The 27,064-nt window shown below is 39.1% G+C and overlaps 1 protein-coding gene and 1 long non-coding RNA gene across 3 annotated transcripts in view; one reads left to right on the top strand and one right to left on the bottom strand.

Annotated features, from left to right (window-relative positions):
* Nucleotides 1–716: 716 nt before the first annotated feature.
* On the top strand, nt 717–3,128 carry LOC136287804 (uncharacterized). 2 transcript variants are annotated; one of them, XR_010720346.1, is made up of 3 exons: nt 728–806; nt 2,174–2,244; nt 2,740–3,128. It is a non-coding gene; the product is annotated as an uncharacterized lncRNA (long non-coding RNA). The 2 variants fall into 2 exon arrangements; XR_010720347.1 differs by lacking the exon at nt 2,174–2,244 and having other exon boundaries at nt 717–806.
* Nucleotides 3,129–12,842: 9,714 nt separating this feature from the next.
* UBE3D (ubiquitin protein ligase E3D) overlaps nt 12,843–27,064 on the bottom strand; it is a 78,452-nt gene continuing 64,230 nt past the window's right edge. Inside the window, exon 10 of the mRNA XM_066179628.1 lies at nt 12,843–12,974. Coding sequence (XP_066035725.1) covers nt 12,954–12,974 — 21 coding nt within the window. The 3' untranslated portion in view covers nt 12,843–12,953. The remainder of the gene's footprint in view (nt 12,975–27,064) is intronic.

Raw genomic sequence — 27,064 nt, 5'->3', positions numbered from 1 at the left:
TTTATATTTGTTTCAGTTTTCAAGCAGCACATGGGTCTGTTAAACTTTCCTAAGCATGTGTTTCTTAAATTGAAACTCCTATTTTTAAAAAAGCATAATAGGATCCACATTGATTAATTTTTTCATCCACCTTCCCACCAGAGAGAACTAGAAAGGCATCCCAGGAGCATATACCTTCCATACCTTCTATCTGCTGGCCTGGAAGCTCAGCTTCACCCCTGACTGCATGAACCCTCAACCAGGGGAATTTCAGGTGGAGTGTAACAACTTGAAACTTTGCAAAGCAAAAGCCCTCCTGCATTTCATGGCGTGCGAAAGTGTTCAGCACTGATACCTACACAAGTGACAATCTATGGGGTTGGATCTGGCTGCAGGGACTTCCGCTTGTGCATCTTTTGAATCCCTGAGTTGAACAAGGATGTTGGAAATTAGAACCCACTCACAACTTTTTTAATGAGCATGTTTCTGTTGTATTTAAATTACCTTTGCATTGGTTGCAGACAAGAGCCAGACCGAGGGATTTTTTTGTTGTTGCAGAGAGAAAGGGGTGTTAGGTTGTTCTGGCTCTGTTATGTACTGTAGGAGAAGGGAATACAGGTGACCTCATCCCTGATAAGTAACAGCTTTGTTAATTAACCAATACAGCCTTGCCCCTGATGAGTAACAGCTATATCCAATAAGGATGAGTGAGATAAAAGAGGGGGTGAGCTAGTAAGGGGAGGATTATCATGAAGGAGGAACCTTGAGGAGCATGAAGGAGAGGATTGTGAAGCAGGATTCTGGGGAGAGGGGATGACGGCTGCAAGGTCAGTCTGGGTTTGCAGTTGGAGCCTGTTGTTGGAACCTGTGTCTTGGTTTAGATAGACAGGTATGTACCAGGGAGGGTTAGAGTCTCCTTTGAAATGTAAGCCCCTCCCCCCCTTTTCCAAATTATCATAAATTTGCAATTAAAAGGCTGTCAGGCAAAGATTTTGGAAATAGATATAGCAGTTCTTTACTAGGGATATAAAAATACAGATGTTGTAGTACAGAAGAATAAGCAAACAAGAAATCCTAGAAAAAAAAACCCTGACAGAGTCAGAAATACAACCTGACACCCTGCTGGTCAGGGTGTTGGAAGCAGTCCAAAGTAAGCCCTCCTGGAGTGGCAGATGTGGTTCTGTTGGAGTAGAAATGGTCCCGTTGAAGAAAAAAATGGCCCAGTAATGGTGAGATGGGTCCGGTCTTCCTCCAGGGATCCGGTGGAAAAACTGGATACCTAGTAGGACTGTGGCTCCTTTTTATCTAGGTTAAGATGGTTTGGCTCCTCCTCCCTGTGTGGAGCAGCTTACAATAATGCAGTGTAATGTGTAATGTCATTGATGAGCTCTTAATGGTCCATTAGCAGAAGACATTCCCATGGAAGTAGTGAAACAATGAAGAGAGATAAGTAGCACTCCACCATCTGATAAGGGACACTGACCCATTTGAGCAAAGATAAGCAATTCTGCTCCACCCAGATGGAATAGAATAATATGCTCTTTACAAAACCCAAGACAACCTGCAGTCACAGTCTAGCTATAGTCTGCATTCAGAGCCTGCAAACTAACACATGCATTTGTGGTTTAGCAGGAAATAACCAGCAGTCAGAGGCTGCAAGGCAAACCTACAGTAGGAGCTTGCTGCAGCCAGAGTCAGTGAATAGTTGGCAATAAGATGACTAAGCCATGAAGAGGAATAAACCAGGACCCTTTTTATGCTGTGTTTAACAAGAAGTCTGTGTCTTAGCTCATTTTTACCCTCTAATAAGCGAGCTGCTGCCACAATGTGCAGAATATCTCCTGACATCTAGTTCTTCTCCCTTCAACTCCTTCAGCCCTTGCTAGTTACCTTTTAAAGTTTCCTTCAGGGTAGTTTAAAACAGATTATTTTTAAATTTAGCACAGTACTGAAAGACCATTTCTAGTACAAAATGGCCAAAGTAATTGTCCAGAGAAGCTGGTGTCACTTTCAGAGGTTAGAGGGCTATGTTCCTGCTGACAAAAGAGATATAGACTGCAGACATCAGAGTATTTGCATGGTGCATTAACAGTGTGAAAGGAAAAAGATAGGTGGGCTTTAAAGAGAATGCAGGCAGTCATCAAGGCTCGCTGGAAAAGTTCAGCTTTTTAGCTTTCCACTCTGTTTCCTGTAGTATTTGCTGTTGGACCCTGCCTTATTCTTCAGGTGCTATTTCTCTTGTGGGGTACCAGGCAACATCAGCAAGTAAGTGGAATTTTGTCTGATACCATCTATTATGAGGGACAGGACACTTCTCTGCCTGCACCTCTGTTAAACCTTCCTATATTACATATCCTTCCTAATGACCTGTAGGATGTTCAGCTCAGCTAATATGATGAAACTCAGATTATACAAAAATAGCACATACATGAGAAGTCACCTTTTTTTGCTTCTGTTGGTGGCAACAAGGGTAGACAGCATCCCTCCTAGGTCTTAGCAGCTGCTTGTAAAAGAAGGGACACCCCTGACAATTTATCTGAGTACCTGAAGGGCAGCTTTTCTCCTTTGCAAGGTATTCTAGGAGACCCCTTTGTCCAAAGACAGGACTGTCCCTGCTTTTGCCAGGCAAGGGTTAGATCTGAGGGTCAGATTGGAGTTACATCTAATCCATGCTCCTTTACATGAGGCAGGAAATTCCAAATCTATGATCAAAGCTGCACACATACTGTGTAACTCTTTTGATTTTCGTTTTTCAAACAGATGGATTTATTGCAAAACAAGAAGCACATGTTTTAAGAAGACTGGATATTACATTAATAAAAACTCTGTGAGAGTATAACTGTGCTGATGCAGTTTAACAAAAAGCAGAATTCTCTAGACTTGCATGAACTATTGGCTCATTGGCTAGCATAAACCTGCAGTCTATTTGCTGGAGAAGCCCAGCCACTCTGCTGATCTCAATGAAGGAACAATTGCACCTACGATAAACACCCTGGGATCTTGAAAAGCACTGGAAGGTATCAGCTGCTGTTAAACAGCATCAAAATAAAACAGTAGTGAAACTAATAAATACATACAAACAGGTTTAAGGTGTCCTCTTTGGAAACATTATCCTGTGAGTTAAAGGTCTGAAAATTTAGCTTTTAACAGCTCTGGCATACAAGGAACCAATACAAGTACTTACCTATCTCCCCTGTGTAAGTGCATCACTTCTTGTTTCTGGCTACATAAATCAAAGGCAGGGTAAATGCATTACAAGTTAAGAGAAGGAAATAATATGATCTCCTAGAAGACACTGGGAGCAACAGCTTTGCACTTACGTGACAAAATGCCACACAACTATCAGTCTGGAATAAGATACGCCTTCTTTACAATCTGTAGCAAATCCATATTTCATCTACTAAATCCTTGACTGCTTAGCCTAAAACTCAGGGTCTTTTAACATGTTTCTCCTTGCAATATCTCTTTCAAGACTAGACTGTGTTCTTCTCTCATTTTGTAGGCACCGATGAAAGACAGATCTATAGACAGGTACAGATGCACAAAGAGGAACAAAGTGTCCAAATTCCAGAGTGCCAGCCACAAAGCCCTAGGATATCCAGTTACGCTGGTCAAAAGCCATAGTGCTAAGAGATGGAAAAAATCTCTATTCTGATATCATTTGGCAGTAGACAGGGTAGAAGAAGGGTAGACAGAGTCCATGCAGATGCTCCTGATATTGAAAAACTATCTCAGAATACTGGATATACCTGAAGGTGGGAGACAAATGGATAATGCAATGCTGACCACGTTGTCCACATTTTGTGCTCACAAATCAGTTTTCTTTTGACAAGACTCATTTTTCACAGCAGTATCTTTGTCTCCAAACCTTTGCCAAACAGTTATAACTTCATCAGTGCACTTGGGGATACATTTAACAAAATTGCCTTTTGCAGAAGTGAGATGGTACCAAAGCAATGCAATTCTGAAAAACAAAAATACAGAGGGAAGGAGAAAAGCTATCTTGAAAAACTAGTGAATATGGCTCTCAATTTCCTAATAAAATGCCCCAGTGCATTGTTGCTTGCCTATTATTCTCTTTATGAATTACAGGCAAATAAAATTACCATAATTTTGCGATGTGTGCAACATCATTCCATTACAAGGAAAAGAAGCCAAAATTGTGCTTTATTATAAAGAAATTGTCAGTAATAAGACTGCTCTAGTGTGACCTTTGATCTTGAATTCTTCATGAAGTCAGATGGACAAGGTACAGTTAACGACATAGCAAGCCTGGTCCCTGAAGTTGTTTCAGAGGTTGTGTCTAAACACATGACAATCTCAGAATTCCTTAATGCTTTCCTCTGAGTAATCAAAAACATTTTCATATACATCATCAAACACACCCATGCTGAGATTATGTGACTAAAACTTCAAGGCAGAAAATATCAAATGTAAATATGCATGTGTCCTTTTGTCCATTACTGTATCATCTTTGATTAGAAGATCATATCAAACTAATAACTAATAACAGCTTGCCTTACCTTCTGCAGCTGCACATATGGCATTCCTGTGCACTTGTTGTGCATGCATTAGGACAATAAAGAACATGATATAATATAGAAACCATACCACTAATCTACAGGAACTCTACTCATTCATCTGTCCTTCCCTTCATAAAGCCAGGCCACTAGCCCTAGCAGGCTTATGTTTGAACAAGGCTAAGTTGACATGGATTGCTAATTGAAATGGGTTTAAACAAGATAAAACATTTCTAGCTGGGGATGGTAGGCAGAGGAATGCAGAACATCCTGAGGACAGAGCAACCAGCCTTTAGCTGATCAGTGTAGCCTGCATTTGAGAAACACTACTAGTGACAGGGCAAAAATTTTGTGTTTATTAAATGTTTTAAACACAGCTTGTAGATTTAAAAGTTCCTTCCAACTAGACTTTGATGAAACTTGTCAGTGACCAGACACCTGCTGTCTCTACCGCTGTCTCATGGAGCTTTGAATCAAGTGCATGATCTCAAAGCCCTCTCTTCAAGACACCTGAAAACCTGGGCTCAGAATAGGTATTGCACTTCCCACAAGAGAAAAACTTTTCACAGTGGCCTCTTTGCTTATGGAGGGATCTCACACAGGTACTCTGGACCATGGCAAATCCAAACACCTTCCGCTCCTAGGCACACTTCTGTCACTCACCTCTTTGTGACACCTGACAGAGTCACAAAGGTCGTATATTTAAATCAAGCAAGCAACCATTCCATGCTCACCCCCACAAGATCACAAAATCAGGCACTTGGCACTTCCTTTCTGCAGAGAGTAAGGGTGGGTCACACTTGCTAGGTGCTACCAGTGTTACAGAAGGCACAAAGCTGCTCTGACATGGCAGCGCTGACAAACTCCCACTACGCAGAGTGACGGATCGGGAGAGTTCACAGTTAGAAAAAGCTTACACAGGATGTAGTGCATTATTATTAGCCTGCGATGTAAATAACCTCACATATGGAAAAACCAAAGCACAGTTCTCTATAATATCTGTCAAACATCTCTTTGGAAGTTTATACACTCAGGCAGGAAAAGTCTGAAACGCCCTAGGCCCTGTCTATAGCCATGCTATAGACACAGCTATCAAAGTTGTAACATCAAGCATCCAAGCTCAGGCCAGCAACACTTTCCATTAACAACACTGGAATATGACCCTTGTCTTGCTCCCACTCCCATAACTTGGTCTCAGTTTATCATCAGGTTGTGTTTGGTACTCACAGCAGAAGGATGGGGTGTAGCACTGAGTTTTTTAAGGAGCATTTGCTTGTTAGAATCTCAATCTTTTTTGTACCAAAAACTAAAACTAACAATCACCTCTGGAGCAAAACAAAACAGAACAAAACAACCCCAAACTGACCAGCAACCCAGTGCTAAGTAAGAATGAGATAATCTGCAATTTTTACCTAATAGCTCAAGAGTATAGTACTCCAACACCTCTCTACCACAGCGGGGGGACTCCATTCACTGAGAGCATTTGTCTTTCATGCATGGTCAGGAACAAGTACTGCCCAGTGAGTGTCAATAACAGCTGAAAGGCTGATTTTGCTTAGTAGATCAGTCCTGGCACAGGGCTCAGGAGGACAGCATCAAGATCCTGACTCCTGCTGAGGTCTGAAATGAACTTCCAAGGTTCAAATCTTCAGCAGAAACCCAAAAGAGAAGTAAATGGCTTGAGGGGATTGTAGTTCTGCCCACAAGCTGATCTTATTAAACATTTTCACTAGTGACCATAGCACAGTGACATGGTTCACCAGAAATGTTATAAGAACACTTGCTGATGTGACAGTCAGAAGCATCATAAATAAAGATGAGGATCATGAAAACTAAGGAAAGGATCAACACACAAAGCATGAGGTCATGCACTTATTAAATAATTGGATTCTTCTGCCAGAGAATAATGGCATTCTTTAGGTCTCCACAGTTGGAAATGGAAGGGAAGAGCTGGAGTGAGCCAGCCTCCAGCAGACTTGAGAAAAAAGAGAAGCATTCACAAATACACGAAGTGAGGTATTCCCAAAAGAAGTAAGAAAGCATTAATGTCTCTTTGCTAAGATGCACACCTCATGCACAATTTGCTCACTCCCACACAATGGAGATTAATTCAAGTGGGCACAGACACGGAATTTGGTAGAATGCCAAGTTTATCTTTGGGAACAAAACCATTAATAAAATTAACATTGAGGAGATAGAATTGTTCCCTAATCACAGAATAAGTTTTAAGAACCCAGGAAGGAAACCGCCTATATTAAAGAATGCTGTTGGCACAACAACGAACAGGTGCAGTACACTTGGGGACACACCTCAAAAATCAGAAGATTACTATCAGAAGAATGAGACTCTGGGCCAGGTTTTCAGTACAGATAGTAGGACAGAAAAAACCAAAATCAAACCAACTGATCACTTTTGATATGAAAGTAGTCATATCAGAGAGAATCATGTGGGAGAGTGCCATCTGTAAGAGGAGATTGGGTTTAAGGGTTGGAAAAGTCTCACAGGTTCTGAATTCCAAGTCTTCCAAAAATGCTTTAAAATTATATTCTATGGCCAAGATAAAAATTGTTAATTCTAATAATGGAACATCTGCCTAGTAGAGTAGGAGATAAAAATCCACTTTAAAATGTGAAATGATAGTCTAAAAACAAATAGCCCATATGAGGTCTTCTTCACTTCTGGTAACTGTAACAACAAATTGCAATTAGTTTCTACCTAATATACTTCTGTCTAAATGGTCACTCTTGCTAAGCAAGTGCCAAAATCTGGAAGCAGAGGAAGGTATAGATTGTAATGCATTCACTAATAAATTCACAGGTAACCAGAAATATTTGCAAAATAAATCAGTGTTACTATACGACAAGATGTTCTTTTGCATTCATGTGATCATTGAAAAAAAACAGCCTAGGAAATACGTTCTCATTTGCAAATTATGATGCCAATTCCAAAACCCCCCGCTTACCGAGATGTTTCTTTATATGCCTGTTGCAATCTAAAAAGCACTTTTAAGGACAGAATAAATGTCACTTTCAGGCAGGCTGTTAATATATTTTCCTTTTCAGCATCTCACAGAGGCCTCTGCCACGTGATGTCCTCTGTGGGGCTCGCTCATGCCTTGTTTACCTGCACAGAGAACTGCCTGAGTGCCAGAGCTGTGTTTGCTGGATCGGAACAGACACTGCTCTTTGTGCTCCCAAGATAAGAGGTTGCAACAGTCAAGCTGTTTTTGTGCATCTCAACCACAAAATATGATCTTAATAATTACTGTGAATCAACTCAAACAACAACACATATCTTCTTCCCAATAGCCATAAATTTAAAAGGCGCTCTTAATTTAGTGCATTTTCATCTTGCTTCACATGTTAGAGAATATTTATTCCAACAAATTCAAAAAACATCCTTTCAACAACAAAGCACAAGCTTTAAATTGTCCCGCACCTCAGTTTTCTTTCAAAGCGCAGACAAAGGACTGTTCTTGCCCTTTTCATATTGTGTCCACATAAATCAAAGCCAGGCAAAGGACAAGTCAAGTAATCTAAGCAAACAGCCTACACTAACTATACAACTGGATTGTTGCATGTCATGCTTCCCATTAGTCACAGATAGAAACTGGAAACTTCTGACAAGGTGGACAAAGAAGTTGAGAGTAGGGCCGTTGCATCATGGATATACTTAATAAGCCTGTTAACCTAGGACGCCATCATGCAGAACTGATAGAGCACTGACTCAATTTCTTTCTTCCCTCTTGTTTTACAGCCAATGTCCTCTCTGGCAGGAACAACACTTGTGAACTGTGCAGAGCCCTCTCATTATGATGGTTCAGTGATGGAACTGACTCCGTGTCTGTCCAGATACTTTCTCATGCTTTTCTCAGACACAGTCAACCCTGTTTCCATCTATGTGCCAACTCAATTTTATATTCTGAAACAGGACTGACGGGGGAAGACAAGAGACTTCATCTCCCTCCTGTTACACTGAACATCATTGGCTGATATAAATTGGCAATGACTCCATTAAAGTTGGGACAGCTACATCAGCTTTATCATGTTTGATGGACTGCCCTTCATCTGTGTAACTCAGCTGATGGCCACACAGGCACTTTTTTTTTTTTCCCAGCTGCACTGCTGAGAAAATGACCTGGTTGCTGATGGGAAAGTTGAGTCTGATGATACAGTCAGAGATTTAGAAGTGAGGACACACATGTAGTAAAAGACAAGATGCCCAGCCCATTGGGGTTGTAACAACTTGATGTCAGTAATGAAAGTGAGAAGTCTGTCTCACAAGCCCCTGGCTGATGGTACTGCCACAAGCACATGGTAGAACCCATCTGCAGCTGTGCCATCCTGCCTGCACTATAAAAAATCCAGTTATCACAAAAGACGGTAAATAATTAAATGCTTTGCAGTCTTGAGGAAGTGACTAAAAGCAAATAAGATAGACTTAGAGAGGTTTCATGTTTTGAAATAAACAGTTTTCTACTATTTACACTGACAAATTGATAGATATTTACATCATCACTGAATATAAGAAGGTAGAAGAAGCATTTATCACAGAAGATGCTGTGATAAGAACACAGAACTGACCTGCCCAATCCATGTGTAAGAAAACTAGATGGGAATAAAGCCAGTGGCGGTGAGACAATACCATTACTGCCCTGTTAAGAGAACACCAGCCAAACACACTGAACCACAGACCTGTGGTACCTGGACACAGCAATTGCTATCCACAGTAAGAAAAATGTCATGCTATTCAACACTTACAGTCACGCTCAGGTATTAGAAGACACAGATGTTGCTACTACTGAGCCATTTTCATGCAGACCTGCAAAGTTTCTGATATTCTGTGAACGTTGCCAAATGCTCCCTGGCATCTGCTATGAGGCAATCCAGACTGCTCTGAATGAATAAACTGAAGCTGTTTCAAAAGACAAGTTTCTCAATGTCTACAATTTGTTCATCTGCAGATTTTGCAGCGCTTCTACAACAGTGATTCAACGGCAGCAAAAAAATCCATGGAGGTAAACCAAAAGGAATGAGGTTGATGAGCTAAAGCAGTACCTCAAACAAGTTACCTGTCATTTATAATGGAGCACAGTCATCTAGGAAAGGAATGATAGGACACAAAGTATAAAACTGAAACCACAAAGTGATGCTCTGGAGGAACAAAGATGAAGGCAGCAAAACAAAAAGAAAATTACTGGAAAGCATTTGTATTTAAATCCAGAATGCTTGAGAGCAGAATCATATATTGTAAATTTCAGTTAGAGCTGTTTCTTATATACAGAAGTTTCTCTACAAAGAAAAGTAAAATGGAGGTAAACTAGAACTTGCCCTTCAACTCACAGGATAAGGCTAGTACAGCTCTCTGATTAACCCATTTGTTATTATTGTTCAGTTTATCCTAACCTACTCTAGCAGGGATTTTTAAAAAGCTAGAAAATCACCATAATTTTGGAATTAAAAGAATCCCAGGGGGACACAATCTGGTATGCCAATCTACTATTCCAATTAAATGGTCACCCTTTTTAAGAATAGGAAGCCCTATACAAATGTAACTGCCCTGTGACCCACTAATGACAGCAATAATATTGTTGTCTGTTTTTGCTAATGGCAATACTGGTATGACAGACAGGCATGTTTTCTGTACCACAGCAATAGCCAGCTTTATAATCCAATAATATATTAGAACAAAAGCTAACATTTTTAATATCTTCTTGGTGCCATGCAGTATTTGGTAACTGCATTAGGAAAGGATGCACATCTCGGTTAATGCAGGTTGGGATCATTGATAAATTATTATTACTTCAGGACTAACATCGTGCTTGGCACCACAGAAAGCAAAAATTAAAGACAGCTTCTGCAGCAAGAAATGCAGACTGAAAGAGATAAAAATGCTGGGGAGAGACAGCAAGTGATACGAAGGACCAAATGTTTTTTAAGGGCACAGCTTATAGGCCAGCCCCTATCTTGGTGCTTGCTTTTCCATCCTCATGGAGCTATTTTCTGCACACTTCAAAACTAAACAAACTTGCTGTTACAGTTGTTTCCAAACATGGTATTTAAGGTAAACTAAGATGTACCACTGACTGGATGCAAAGCAAGTAACACAGTAACTAATTGTACTTTGCAATCACACTACTTCTCCAAATGCTGATGTTAATGAGCAAACAACAAAATAAAATATCATGCTATTCAACAGAGAGAGAAATGGAGGCAAAAGCAGTGGTAGGCAAGGGTCAAGGAAGATGTTGTGAGGGGAACTCAACAGTCTTTCTGAACCTAAGTCCACTTTTTATAAGAGTCCGTGGTTTACTGCAAAGGTAACAAAGGCCAAGTTTTGCTTTTATAAAGCAGAGAGATTTCAAGAAAGTGTCAAATGAAGCTGTCAAACCTCAAATCCACTACTGGCTCAGTAAGAAAGGTGATGTAAGAAATAGAAGGGGAGAAAAAAGACCCAGTAAAGTTGTCTTCATAAACAGGATTTCTGAATAACGTATTGCCTGGTACCTGGGAGAGCATACAATCATTTTTTTTCTGAACATGGCCAAATTAATCTATTTTCAAATGCAAAGACATCTAAGACAATTATATATTATCATATGTCGTCTGATATTTTCCAGTAATTTCAGTAGCTAAATGTCAGTAGAGGTCTCAGAGCTATAATCAAGGAAAGGGAAAAATGACACTAAATGTGTCAAATTGCCCTGCTGCCGGTACAGACACAGACAAGCAACTATGGCCATTGAGAACATGGGGAAGGAAAATGCCCCAAAATGGGAGGGCACCTAGAACAGAGAGACTTATTCTTTTTCCTTCAGGGATTTCACAACTTTACTTCCAATTGTAAAGGGTCAATCCCGGCCAGCAGGTAAGCATCCATCTGGCTACTCACTCATGCCCTCATTCCTTTACCAGCATGATGGGGCAGAGAACTGGAAGAAAAAAACAAGAAAACCTGTGAGTTGAAAGACAGTTTATTAAATGATGAGGTAAAATAAAATAAAATAATAAAAAAAATCAAACAAAAAATGGAACCAAGCGATGCAAAGGCAGTAACTCATCACCTCCCAAAAGCAGACCAATGCTCAGGTATTCTCTGAGCAACCACAGGCCTGGAAGACACCCCTCTCCTCCTTTCCTCCTCTACCACCACTTTCATTCCTGTGTTTGATGCTGCATGGTACAGGATATCCCCTGGGCCTTGATTCAGATTATCTGTCCCTGCTGTGTCCACCCAGTCAACTTCTTGCCTCTCTTTACTGGAGAAAGTGGGTGCAGAGTGGGAAATAAGAGAAAGGTCAGCTATAGTCAAAATACTGATGCAGGAGCCACGAACCATGGCACCATAGGGCCTGTTATGAAGAAGGTTGTTCCATACACGCAAAATAAAAACGGGGGTCATTTAAAGAAGATTTAAATTTTAAAACTGGAATATTTTGGTGCAGTATGAATGATTTCCATCTGCAAATTGCTCACTCATACTCTGGGAAGCTGAAACTGTCACAGAAATTAGGGAGAACAAATGGTAAAGTAATTTAGAAAAACTATTTTATTTATAAAATGACTCAACATTGGTGCATATACAAAATATCTTGGAGCTAGATAATTTAGTCCCTGAATACAAAAGTCAGAATAATTTTCTTCTTCCTTCAATACTGAAAACTAAAATAATAACAGAAAAATTATATCCAGAGTGGGTGCTGTGAGGCCTCAGCTCCCTGTCTTTGGATATGTAGAAGCAAGGTGTCCAACACTTTGTAGAATCACTTCCTTCGTTGGGATCGTTTAATGAGTAAAGGGCAGGTTAACTTTCCTTGAAATAATAATAATAATAATAATTATTCCAAATTACCATAAAACCTTGACTCTCCAAAACATTATCAATTTTTAAAAAAGCTACATATGGTGTAGGAATACAGAAACTGTCTTCCTTCACTATCAAGCAGAGAGGTAAACCTTAAAGCAGAAACAATATACATGATAAACACATAAGTGTTACAAAAAATAGATTTTATGTTTTAAAGTTGGACCTCTAACTTCACCAGAACAAAAAAGGTAAAGAACTCACATCAGTATGAATGACATTTTAAAATATTTTCTACCAGTTGTGATCTTTCCTAAGGATGTACACATTGCTATCAAACACTGGTAAAGGTAGTACAAGTTACACAGGGAATTTCCTTTTGGCAGTGAAGACATCATAACAGTCATCCCAGCTGGATGTCATAGGAGTGACAGGTAAGTCACTCTTGGAATGACACCTAAGAATGCACTGGATACAACTCTGGTTTTGAAACACATTCAGATATGAAGAATACACCCACCCACCCCACCCCATTTCCTTTTTATTGCCAGGGGATTTTCTTCTAGAAGTCCCACCATTGGAAGTTATCTGTACACATTTCTGCTTATAAATAAATCTAACAATAGTTTTCAACACAGGTATCTTCGTTCTTCACATCTTCAAAAAGGCAACCTATAAAGGAAGCAAAAAAATACTGTGATTATAAATTATATATTATAATAATCTTTTTAAGCAATACCACACTAATGCAATGAGAAAACAGAGGCTCCATTTGTTATTTTTTCACCCCTTCCCTACCTAACATGTCTCCTAAAAATTCCCAAACTTTCTTTTTCTGCTCAAGCACTGCCTGTGTTGCAGAAATAAAACTTTTTTTTTTCCCCAGGATAACAAAGAATGTTTATCTCATCTAACTTAAAAGGCTATTTGATAGTATTTTGCAACTAGCTTAGATTAAATCTTTGATACATTCCCTGTTTTGTCTGAATATTAGTTTTTTTGAACAGCGCTGTCACTGTAAGTCAAATCCTGATTCCAAAGTCACGATAAAAAGTCCAAAGTCATAAAAAAAATGCCTTACATTTTGAAATAACCAAGAACCAAAATCTTACGCAAGGGGAGAAGACAAATACTTGTATATGATCAGAAGATAGCAAATGATGTACCTCTTCTCTTTAGTGCACTAAGTGAACTGTCTAACAGCTATTTAGAGGGAAGGTGATCTATCAAATACAAGAGACCTATAGGATTTCTGCTGTCCCAAACTCATTTGTTCTTGGTCACATGCATGAAGCAATTTCTCCTGTATGGTTTTGCTTCTGTTTAGCCTTCTTCAGGATCTGCAGGATACTAATGCAGAAAGTTAAGTTAGCTGACTGGAAACAACACGTCCAGATTTTTATCTGCCAAGGAGATTTCTTCACATATTTTTTGCTGATCACAAAGACAGAAAAACAGATGTACAGATGCCTTCACAAAAACACAAAAAGAAAGAAAAATGACTACCAGGTAACACAACTTCCATCTGAAAAGATACAACCTGTTTCTCCTGTGCAATGAAAAACACACATGAAAACAACTTCTGAGACAGACACTTCCCCTTTGTTCTCTGAAAGAGCTTTCAACAGTCACTTAAGTGAAGATTAAAATTACCATCAATTACAACTTTGGATTTTCAGAGCTGACCCTCAATCACCACTCTACTCAATGCTGTGACTAAAGAATACATGAAGCATGACCAACCAGAAGGAACTGAATGCAAGCATAAAATATCACTGAGTATTCAGAACAGAGGATAAAACAGAGTTAAAACACTCCTTTTGGATCCTGTGCCTAAAGCATGTTTAAGAGTTATGTCTGCTATAAAGGATGCAAAAAAAGGAGCAATTTTTAACATATATAAGATGGTTCTCAGGGAATCAGTCACACAAAAAATTCGTGTCTAAGTAACACATCTACAAGTCATAAATGGGACATGACAACAATTCTTGGTTAAGAATAGAAAAAACCTCACTTCCTGAACACTCTTTTGCTACTCCAAGACTAACAGCAATAACCGAGTAGAAAACTGCAGTAACTGCATGGAAGGGTTTGCACAGACAATAAAACTGAGATCCCTGAAAGCTCTCACATTTCCAAATCATTCTTTTCTTCTTCTGAACTGGAACTAAAATTCAGGAACAAAAATTTTAATGTCTTACATTAAACATAGGAAAGAAATTCTTTATTGTAAGGATGGTGAGGCACTGGCACAGGTTGCCCAGAGAAGCTGTGGATGCCCCATCCCTGGAACTGTTCAAGGCCAAGTTGGATGGAACTCTGAGCAACCTGGTCTAGTGGGAGGTGTCCCTGCCTGTGGTGGGAGGTCAGAATGAGATGAACTCTAAGGTCCCTTCCAACCCAAACCATTCTATGATTTAATGAACAGTCATTTTCAGAAATGTCTATAGGCAAACCTTGCCAGCAAGCAGCTGGCTGGCCAGGGTGGAAGTTGGCCTGCTTTCCCATGAAAATCTCATCACACTGACACATTCCCATAGAGTGTTTTTTTGAGCTCCATCAGCATTTTCCAGCAGTAAGCTGCTACATCAAAATAATATTTGCCAGCTCAACCAAGGGGTGTTGTAAAAGCCAGAGACTACTCATCATGTAGGGACATTTATCCACTATGCCAAAGATTCCCACCCTCACAGACAAAAATTGAAAGCAAAATCAATATGCTTGTCACCTTTCTCATGATTTACTTGCTCAGATGAATAGAGACATATACATAATTATGAGCAAACATAAAATCTTACCTCTGTGGAAGAGTCATAAGTTATCAGGCTAGAGATGAAACCCTGGCACCAGTCAAATCAATGACAAAACTCACATTGACTTTAACAATGTGGGAGATTTGTCCTTGCATTGCAAGGAAAGAGCAGAAAAATCAAGAAGCATAATAACCATCTCAATACACAAGACTCAAAATTTTAAGCAGATTTTTCTTCCTGAGATTGCAGACTCCCTTGCTACATAGTTTTGAAGTGCCATGAGAGTGGATATATTTGTTTAATTTGACTACTTGCTATATTTTATAATGCATGAAATACACTTTTCTTCTCCTTTGAGAGAGTTATTTGCAACATAATGCTTCCCTAGACTGCTAGGCTCTCCTACTGCCCAATAAACCGAAAAGCTACAAAAATAGTAATTTATCGTTGCCTGTGTTTAGATTTACTACCAATGTGAATGAAAAGAGCACACTAGATCATCCCTACAGCTGACATACCAGCAAAAAAAAAAAAAAAAAAAGAGTAAATCAAGCTGTTTAAAAAACACCTGCAACTCATGAAAATACTTCAGGAAAAAAATCAACTGAAACTAAACCACTTACGAAGTTTCACCTTATCCATCCAAAGTTCAAAATGAAGTATATAAAATATTCCTTTATTATACTGTTACTGTAGATGCAGTTGGATATCTATACAACAGTAAACTATATGTTCTACATAATATATGAACTACTATAGGTTGGGAAAATGGGACTACATGGTTCTCCCTGTTTTCCATTGATTAGGATATTTTCTCTACAAGACAGACAACTACTAGCTTCTTCTAGGTTCAGCAGCAATGCTTTCTGCACATCCAGTATTTCACTGCTATGAGTGCATTTTTAAAGAAAAATAATGTGCCAAAAAGTTATCTCATCTACAAAGGTTTATTACTAAATTCAGAATAAAAGTCACTTCTCTAATCAGTTTTTTTATTGACCTTACCTCAGCACATTGTCCCCTTTTTAAAGGACTCAGGATAGCCAGTATTAATCCACCCTTATGAACAATTTATGTACTCTTCAATCCATACTTCTATGACAGGAGACATTGTTTTTTTCCTTTCCTCTCAATTATTTCTGAAGATTTAATCTTACTCTGTCACAGAGTATCAAGTGCATCTCAGCCCTCAACCCCATTAGTTTCCACAGAGCCAGAAGCTGCAAAGCTCGGGATAATGAACAAACATAAACTCCACATTTTCAAGCATTTTAAGAGGTATCAATACAGAGAGAGCACCAGAGCACCACAGACATATGAACAATAGATATATTTTACAAAATCACTCTTTCAGTAAACAGTAAAGCAGCATCAACTTTGTTAAAAACCTCTTGAAGTCAGGACTAGTTAAGAAATTCAGGTAGTGATGTTCAGTTTTGGAAGATGTGCTCTCTTTGCTGTCTCAGGAAAATCATAGAACGGTTTGGGGTGGAAGAGACCATAAAGATTATCTAGTTCAAATGCCACTTGCTAGGAGCGACCTGGTCAAGTGAAATATGTCCAAACACTGAGGAGTAAAAGGTGAAAGAAAGCAGTTTTAACTTCTGAAAATATTTTTAAAACTATAGAGACCTAACGAATTTAGAAACAAAACAAGGTGGTTCCAGATTGCTGAAGGTGGTGAAAAGAAATCTCTTCTACCAAGTGCTAATACTAGGTGAGCTGGCAGGGTGGATGACTGCTGTAAGAGAAGCAGGACCATGATAGAAGCAGCTAAACAACATATTTTAAAGAAATGCAAACCGCAAATCAGCTAAGCAAGGAAAAAGCAGTTCAATCTTTGAATCAGCTGCAAGAACCAGAACAGGAGCCAGATCCTTACTTCCACAAAACAGGCAATAACATGTCAAAAGTTGCATTTCGATGCAACAGAAGCTTTGAAACTGTTGTTATGCTCTTCTCTTTTAAGAAGTCCAAGTGAATGGTGCATAAAAATCCCTATGTTTGTCTCTCAAAGCTGACAATGAAGGATTTTCAATACCTATGTCTCTCCTAAAAGCTAAACAAAAGTATGTAGAAGATACAGAATTTCTCTTCAGTTTTAGAGAGGGAATTGTACTTCTGTTTACTCCTGCATAATTATAAAGGAAAATAGCGGGTTGAAAGTAGTTATGTATGCCTCAGTTTCAGCAGAAGAAATTAAATCTCTGAATGCTTCCTGAAATATGACTGCTGTGGTTTTTTTTCCACTGCACAACAAAGAATAAAACACCACCCAGCTCAAATCTGAAGCTTAAACTTATAAAAGACATTTCACTGTTGTCTTCTTTGAACATTAGACCAATTTTTAAACACTACCATGGCACAGTTCATAATGCCACATTGTGTTTTAGAAGAAAACAACTTACATGGCTATCTTAAATCATATCTACTGCAACAGACAGTCTGTACATAGACAGATACCCACGCTTTAATCCTGCACATGTGCTAGTGTGAAATCAGGCGTGATGAAATGACTGCAGAGGAAACGTTGATTACACACCAGCAAGGCTACAGCCTACAATCAACATCAAATGCTGTATTTATTTCCACTCAAGGCTGACAGGTAATCAAGCAATGCCATGCCATCCATGTGCACAGGAAGAGAATGACCTTCCCAAAAAGACAAGGACAGCTGTGGGCAGACCTCTGCTCCTAGATCCAGCTGCGCTGGATGATACTAATATCACAGGCTCATGGTGTCTCTCTGCTGAAAGTTACCATTATTCTCTTCCCACAAAAGAGCACTTCAGAGTTTCTCCTGGTGTCTGGTGAAATCAGACTAATACACCAAACTCTGCCCTCTCCCTCTGGTCTGCAGTAAATGGATGGGTTTATCCTAGAAGCAAGAAAGGGAGGGCTTGTACAAACAATTCTGCTGGCAGATCACACAGGAGAGACAAATCTCCGGTGGAAATGAGAGTGAAAAGCTGAGAATAGTGGTTTTTTTCCACATGTACAGCTGAATTTGAAAGATAACATACACTCAAAGCCTCAGACCAGTCTAATTCACACCCATATTTGTATTGCTACAAATGTTATGGCTAGTGCTAAGTGTTATGGCTTAAGCCTTAAAAACTACAGATAGTACAACTACTTGTGTGGTTGCAATTACATTGCAGTCAATATGCCCTGTACATACAATACATTTCTACCTTGGAAAAAGAATCAGAGAAAGTGATATAAACATGTTTGTGTGAATAAAACTGAACCTACATATCCCTTATCCCCATATTTAATATTGCACTAATATCACTACAGGGACAATGCATAAACAGACAGAGAAGGCCATAACCCTGCCTGACACATTTCTCACTCCTGTAAAATAAAGACAGATCAAGCAGTGGGAGGATTAAAGCATCTGCACCATGTCTAGGTCCCAGCTCTATAAATATTTGATTTCTGATAAAACTCTGCAAGAAGTTTGGTGTTGTCATAGGTGCTCAAAAAGGGACAGAGCAGTCAAAGGAATAAGGCCTTTCCCAGACAGGAAACAGTGCTCCTTCCATTCCTGCACCAGCAACAGAAGCAGGGACAACTTGTAACTGTTACCATTACCCTGCAGATTAGCAACTACTAGCAATGGCTGATTATAAATAGCCACGTTAAATCTTAAGAGTTCACCTGCCTACCCACACCATACAGTTTATATATTTGTTCTCACCTAACAATCTGGGATCAAGTCTGCTGATGCACAAATACCCTGTTCCAGAAATATCTTTTGGCACCAGTGTGAATGAATGGACACAAAGCAGATGGCGTTAGATGAGCAGAGACGTGAGAGAACATTAACTGCTATATTTACACTTGCTCCCACTGAATCCAGAGACCCATAAAAAAGCAGCTGTCTTTTCAAGACTTGAATGTTACCAAGCTGTTGCATATTACCTCTAGATCTCCAGAGCGGCTTTTGGGGAGAGCAAAGTCATTTTTAGAGGAAATTAGAGAGTAAAGCAGCACGTTCCCCACTAGAAGACTGAGAGTAGCCAGAGATAGAATCATTATGGTTGGAAAAGACCTCCAAGATGATCGAACACATCAAGCATTGAGATGAGCCTACCTTGACAGAACAGTATCTACTTGCCCCATAGGGCCTCCTGGTAGCCTGGAAACTCACTGGCTACACCCTAGCACCAAAGGTGTCCTCTGTTACACTGATGGTTAGGTCTTTTTCTTCTGTACTCCAGGCACTTGTGATAACAGCTGACCCTTGGGTCACTTGGTGGCTGTTTCTCCTATGGCATAGAGGTCATGTAAGTAGACTTGGCTGCTCTGATATCCCCTCCACAGACCATCAATGGCAGACACTTAACACAGCATATCAACAATAATTGTTTCATCTTCTCTCCTACAGGGAAAGTTTCCCAACATGCTTTAAATGCCATGCAGTGAAAAGTCCGGTTTTGAGCATGCATCAGAACATGAAAAAGTGTTTTATCTAATTACCCTTCCTTTGCATTTTTGGTCTAAGAAAACCAAAGAAACATCAGCCTGTGCTCATAGCACTGTAACTTCATACTACTAGGTTGGTATGTCTTAAATATTTTACTATAGAAACAAAAATTTTTGAACAAAAATGTCTCTAGAAGAATATGAGATCCTTGAAAAGGTCACTAAAACAATACTACAATACTACAGATTGACGGAACAGACACAGTTGTACAAGCCAAGCTTAAAATCTTTAATGAAATAACAAAACTAATGTATAGGGTCAATCTAAAAGTGTTCATGAGTATCACTATCACGCTCAAGTTCCAAAGGAGACAGAAACTAAAATACATCCAGAATACTGTCTCAGCTAAACACAGCAGCACTGTGCTGCACAGGACTATGTCACGAAGGCAATAATTAAAACCAGCAGAAGCATGGATTGTGGAACCATGCTATCCCGACAAACTAAAACCCTGCAAATTGGGTTGAAGAACATAGGTATGTGGAATGGTGGCTTTGCAGTCTGACCGACTAACCCCTACAGGGCTCAGATTGTGAGGAGGGGACATTCTTTGAAGGACTCTTACCTCACTCAGTCCATAGGATGTTGTCAAGGTCATTCTTTAGTGGATATAACTGCAGGGAATTTCACATCTCAATTAGTATGTGCTTCAAACAGCTTTAAGGTCTTACAGGAAACATAATTTTAGTCAGTTCCATGCTATCACAGAAGCAGAGGAACAGAGGTGGCAACGAAAGCTTGGAAGAACCTGGCTTCAGCAGACCTATCATCTGAAGAGTGAAATTCCACAGAACTTCTAGGAGAAGGCTGGGGAAAGGTAAGTCCTCTGCTGTACAATGTGAGAGGCACTGTACATCTGTGGGCTTTCCAATCTTCAATGCAGGAAGAAACTGATTAGATCACCACTCTGATAAATCACTTCTTCAGTTCAAGCCGGAGAAAATGTGAAATACAATCAAAACAACCAAGCAGAAAGAGAATTAGATTCCTTTCATTCAGTTTCTAGTGGAATTAATTTCAACCAAAGCAAGGGTTTCCTTCTTCATATGTGATTTCTCAATCGGATAAGGTACCTCCAGGATTTAAGAAATAAACCCATCTAGAAATCACCATGCATTCTTACAACCTAATCCTTCCTAAAGTATTAATTTCTTAATGAAGGTAGATTTGAAATGTGACAGAGATAAATGAGAAAAAGTAAGAGATTCCCCCCAAAGTACCAGGCTTTGCACGTGTACTGCAAGCTATCACTTTGCTATTGTTGATAGTTACATGCTGAAACTTGCCAAAGCTTTAGAGAGAAAACCAGTGGCAGTTGCAAAAACAGTAGAAAATAAATCTCTGCATGCTTTTAGTTGGTATGAAGACAAGCAATTCTTTAAAATTTTAGATCATGTAGTTCTTTGTGTGAAAAAAGGAAAAGTTTTTTGCATTTGTTTTCTTTCAGGATGAGATGGCTATTAATCTTTTGGTTTCTTTACATCTAGAAGCCCCAAAACTTCATGGTTTCACTTTGTTTTCTGTCAACCCTTCCTCATTAGCCTGTACTGTTTTTATTTCCATGGCAGACATTACTTCTTGTGGTACCCATCATTAAGACAGGCACAGAAATAGCAGTATTATTTACCTTTGCTAGTCTTACACACACTTTCTTGAATGTAAACCATAACAGGGGGGGTAACTGGGTACTAATGCTGCATTGCAATTACTGATACAAAGTGAACTGAGCTAAAAACCCCATGGAATTTAGGATTTTCTTAGTCAACACCAGATGAAGTTTGGTTTTTACTGTAGTAATCACCACACTCCAAACTTAAAACCAATAATGCAGACAGAGCAGTACAAATGTTTCTGCATCACGTGGTTTTAAACGGCTGCAGAAAAACATTTGTTTAAGCACACATAAGCATGGGCAGTTGTGAAACACAAGTTAACATAAAACAAGGCACTGCAAACTGCTGTGTCAATTAACTGCATACTAGCTGTATTCCAAAGCTAGACATGTGAAGAAATTAATGCCTGGCAGCCCAAATTGAAACACTTGATGCAGCTTCTAAAAACTTCTTAGCCTTGCTGAAAGGTGTGTCATGAGGCTGAACTGGAGGAGGGTCCAAGCCCTGCACTCCAGTGGGCCATTCCATACTCCCAGTCTGCTGTCACGGCAGGACTTGCTCCTGCACAATTCCCTGAATACCATGTCACTGTAAGCCTTTGCTCTGTTTTTGCAGTTCTCATGCCACTGGATTTCTCTGCACTCTCGGGAATCTGTTTCAGTTGATCAGAATCAATAATATACTGCTCTATCTTCCCCATAGAGGGAAAGAACTGACACACTGGTGCTGCTGCAGCATTCAGCAGCTGCACCTGTTATAGTATTTCAGCATTGAAGATGAGGATGAAAAAAACCCTGAACAAGACACTATGAATAGTCTGCTGTCTTACAAAACAAAGGTCTAAACAGAGAAATATATGGATTTATTTTGTTGGCCATGAAGCAAGTGAATTGTACCTAATTCCAGGGAGAATAAATAAGGTCACCTAAATGGCCACATAACCTCTCTCAAGAGTCAATCTCCTCTCTCAGAATTAAGCTGATAAAGTGAGGTGCATGTCAGATGTGTTTCACAGCACACTACGCACTTACGTTATTGATTAGATCCTGGCTTACCCAGATGTGTGACATTCTGGTCATTTGCATGGCTGTTGCTCTCAATTAGATGCTCTTAGGTGGTATTCTTGGCAACAAAATTTATGAAGCATCCTATCTCACCAAAATACCCTCTTACTCTATTTCAATCATATTATGTCTTAAAAAGAGGTAAGTGCTTACATATGTGAAAGAGAAGAATTGGTTTTAGGTCTTTACTACACAGTAACACAGCTGGATTCTAAGCTGGCAAATACGTCGTTTCCTCTCCTTTTAGCCATGAAGTACTGTAGCACACTCTAAAACAGAAAGGTGACTTTCAAGTGCTGCATCATCCAAACCAGAAAAATGAATAATATATTCTTCTATTATCAGCTTCGTTTTCCAGCTCAAATGATCCCTTCACCATAAACTAACATTTTCTCTGTTATTTCCCATTATTGAATCATTCCCCACAGTAACTGAATCGTCTTTCTTCTATTTTTAACCACTACCCCTAACATTTTTTTCTGACTCTAGTCAATCCCTCTCCCTTAAACCCACACAATACACCTTTCATCAGGATTTACCTCCAGCCTGTACTGTGTCAGATATACTGCAGCAGGAGATAAAGTCTTGCTCACAGTTTTTCCAGGAAGAGCAAGATTACTACAAAAATAGCTATTTGTTTCCCAGCTGCAGCAGCAGGTAAAATCTAGAAGCCAGAATCCCCTTCAGGGCCTGGCTGGAGATGTCTTTCCTTGCTTATGTTTCTTGTCTTCTTTCTCCCCTCAACTCCCTTGACCTTTTAATGAGTAAAACAGCAGACTACGATTATTTCAGGTTTAGAAGAAACATGGTAGAAAGCTAAAGAGAAAGAGGAACTGAACAGGAAACCCAAAAAGAAAGGAGGAGAAAGCAGTATATCTTGCTACAAACTGAAGTGTAGGCAAGTATTTGCACTAGAAAAAAAAAGATGTAATTGGGGTGCATTAACAAGGCTACCACACAAGCATCAACCAAAGAAATTATTTGGGTTTCCATCACACTCTTCTTAATTCCTAGTGCAATAGCAATATAGTTATCTCCAGGATTCACCACTGGCAAGACACCAAAGACATTAGATATTAATGCTGTAGGTCAATGCATCTTTGAATTTTAATTTAATGAAAAACAGTCTTTCTCTCTTTGTCCGAATTTGGGCCCCTGTTCAGAGTCTGTTTGAGGCCAATAATGACAACCTTCTCATCTTTTACACTGAAATGCCTTAGAAAACTCATTAGACAGGTAAGACTGACATGGGAAATTATAGAGCAGCACGAGAGGTCACATGCTCTGCCTTCAAAGGGATTGTTAGGAAAAGATATATTAAAAACTACTGTGGTAAGTTGCTTTACAAACAAAGAGGCCACAAGGAGACAAGCCAACCACTTTGGTTAATATTCGACTTGCTGATGGCCTGGAGGGTATAATTGCAGTTTAATTTTGCTTTTGTCTCTAAACTGTTACATTTTTTACCTAAGAAGAAAATCTACCAAGTCCTGAAAGCCAATAAACACTCTACCCTCTTTATATCCTGCAATGTTTATAGTTAGTTATGTCATAGAAACCAGTGTACAGATGCAAACAGGGTTTCTAAGAGTCTTCCTTAGCAAATGCTACAGGAGTAGAGCACACTGTGATGCCATGCGGAAACTTCTGCGATATCTTGTCACACACTCAGTGTTGCCGCAGTGTCAGACATGGCCATCTCCTGTGTGCACACCCATTTCTCAACATACCAAACCCAAACACTACCTGACATATGATTTGAAATACCAGTAAGACGTGAGGAGGGGGCAGAGGGAGCATGACATAGAATGGATGCATTAGAGAACAGAAATAATGTTTTATTGAGAGGTATTTGGTTATATGCTCACATTTAGACACAATCTTTATTTTTACATGCAATCTGAACAGTCAAATCTACCACAACTCTAAATTAAAAGTAGTGGAGATTAAAAGAGAATGTGGCACTGTTATGTAACAGTTTGAAGCTAGATAGGTTGAACACATGTCTTCATTAGGTTGTCTTTTGAAAACTTTATGGAAAAAAAGCAACTTTGAAAACTTAGCTGCTTAAATTCTCTCTTTGCTTCCTGACAGTTAAAACTGGAATGAGAATAAATACCTCCCTGCATGAGGTATGAGGATTAATTTGTTTGTGTATATAAATGGGTATTTAAGTATCAACTACTATTTTATTTTTAACACCTTATTGGGACTACTGCATTCCTACCAGAGTTCAGCTTTTGGCAAGAGATTAAGACTGAGTTAAAACAGAAACAGGTGTTTAGAAGTTGATATGGCTGCAATAAAAGCACAAACCAAGATGATGAAGGGAAAAAAAAGTTATATAAGGCATTCATTTGTATCCTGTGAAATAGAAAGACACACAGAAGAAAACATAAAACCACAATAACTAAGGGATATTTAGGAAAATGTTTCTTCCTACTATGATTCATTCCCAGGGGGACAGAGTCTCAGCAGGGCTGTCCTTTGGTCCCAGGCCATGCCGTTCCTGTACAATCTCATGATGCCTATTAAATGGCTAAGAATTCAGTAAACACTGCTTTATACTGGTTGGGTAATAAAACATTTTCAAAGCCTCTAAAGGATCTAGGATTTTAAGGCCACTTTCAGTGAGATTCGAGCTCCTAAATTATATCAGGTATTTTTACAGTGTGGAGTTCTGGTCTCTAAGATCCCTATAGCCATTATTAGGTCAAACGGATATTTATTTCCAGGGATTGAGCACGGTTTTTTGCCAGCTGCAACCAGAACAAAAGCTGAAGCCATCCATTTTAAAGCTCAAACTCATGGAAACAGATGCTCTCTTGGTTAAAAGGACAGTTACTGATCTTGAAGCTTCATAGGAAAATATAGTATTTACCATTTTTAGAATATTTTTCCTTTAGCAATATGATAATTGAAGAAAAAAACTTTCAATTAGGTCTTTGTTTTTAAAGCAGACAGTGCTCAAACATCAATCCTGCAAGCTAAACCTCTTTTCATTAAGACTTACTATTAATACCATACAAAAGTAGAAGTAAATAAAATGAAGATTTTTAAAGGCAGAGATCTGTGAGGTAGTAGGTGTTGAAAGATGTATGAGGTTTATTATTACTTTGTTTATTGCCACATTCTTGTAAGAGTAGGACATTGATGTACAAAATAAATAAAATTTAACTATGGAGATACTGGGAAGACTCTCCATGGGCAGCATGAGTCCTCAGCTCTGAGAACTCCCAGCATGATTGAACCACAAAAGTCAAAAGTTTGACTGAGAACATCACAAGAAATTAAAATGGTTGTCTAGACTATATTGAAGTCCCTTCTGTCTTTCATTACGAAAAACAAGCATGCCTGTAGAACAACTGAGAGAAGGAATGTAGTAATGTAATTTCTGCATGCTAGATGTTTATTTTCCTGGTATTATATGATTCTTGCATTTTAAGAAGGTTTAATGCAATTAACTTTGACTTCAGGACATTCAAATTGCATCCTTTCTAGTCAGTACTTCTTGTCAGTAGTCACCCATGAGAGAGAAGTCTATTAAATTAGCAAGAGAGAAAGAAAGATTTTAAAACAAGTGATGACAGAGATTTCTCTTTGAATACAATACTGAAAAAAAATTGGACCTGAGACAAATTCCCTCTTCTTTTTGATTCTAATGATTTCCTCAACAATAACATGGTTATTTGGAAGTTGAACTTTGCCCTGGATCTTTGATTCTGTACACACATTGGAACACCTCTATTGCCCAAGGGAGGCAATTATTCATGTGATGAAGTGCTTATGGGAGTCAAATCTAGACTCATAAATAGCTTATGGATTCCTGCCTCTGACAGGCACCAGACAATTTTATATACTTACTCTCTATCAGGACAGATTTGAAAAATTTTGATGAATGCATCAATTAATGGTAATTGAAAGCTAATTTGCCTTCCAAAAGGAAGGGCTGTACAAGGAACCAGGGGGATCTTAAGACAGAGCTTGACCCATTGATGATCCATAATGTTATCTTCAAAAACAGGACAAAATTTAATGAAATACAAGAATTCCATGTGGTCCCAGCTATAAACCAGATCAATTATTGCAAGCCTGTGAATTAAAAACTGATCACAAAAGCTAGGACAAACATCTGATAGCACTGAATCCAGAACAAAACCCTTTCTGAACCAGTCTCTTCATCAGATTCCTATACCAGCATGTCAGAAGGGCAGCGAGAGTGGGAAATGCAAGTTAACACTCTCAAGCAGAGGTCAGACTGATCCCACTCACTGGCACCAGGACAGCAACTTCCACTGCAGGCGCTGGACTGACTTTTTGCAACAATGACCTTTTGCATACTGCAGCATCACCTGAAGATTCTGAACCTCAAAACCCTGATACTGTTCTTCTCAATTAACTATGACTATTCAAAACCAGGAATAAACCCCAAACATAGGCATTTAAAAACTGAAAGCCAAACACTCAGTTTTTCCTCACCAAATGAAACACCAAAGATTATACAAGGACCCCAGCAGCCTTCACTAATGTAATTCACCAGAGAAGTATGCATTTCTTTGGTGGAAGGTTAAGCAATAACCAGTCTTGCAAACTTCCTCCCCACTGTGTTGGCACACCTGATACTGGATAATGCCAAAGAGACAGAAGGAAGAGACAAGGTTACATGAACAAGAGGCTGGGGGAGATGGAAAGGCTACCTTAGATTAGATAGGTTGCTGCTGAATAGAAAACTACCATCCTCAATATCGCAGCAATAGGAGCTAATGTACAGATCAGTAAAGTGGTCAAAATAAAGGTACAGCCAATGTCATGTGAATGAACACTGAATGGACATGGTAAC

This window comes from Chamaea fasciata, unplaced genomic scaffold (genome assembly GCF_029207755.1).
Source record: "Chamaea fasciata isolate MVZ Bird 193981 ecotype frontalis unplaced genomic scaffold, bChaFas1.0.hap1 SCAF_3, whole genome shotgun sequence".
Taxonomy (NCBI): Eukaryota; Metazoa; Chordata; class Aves; order Passeriformes; family Sylviidae; genus Chamaea; species Chamaea fasciata.
This window is presented reverse-complemented; position numbering and strand designations above follow the sequence as displayed.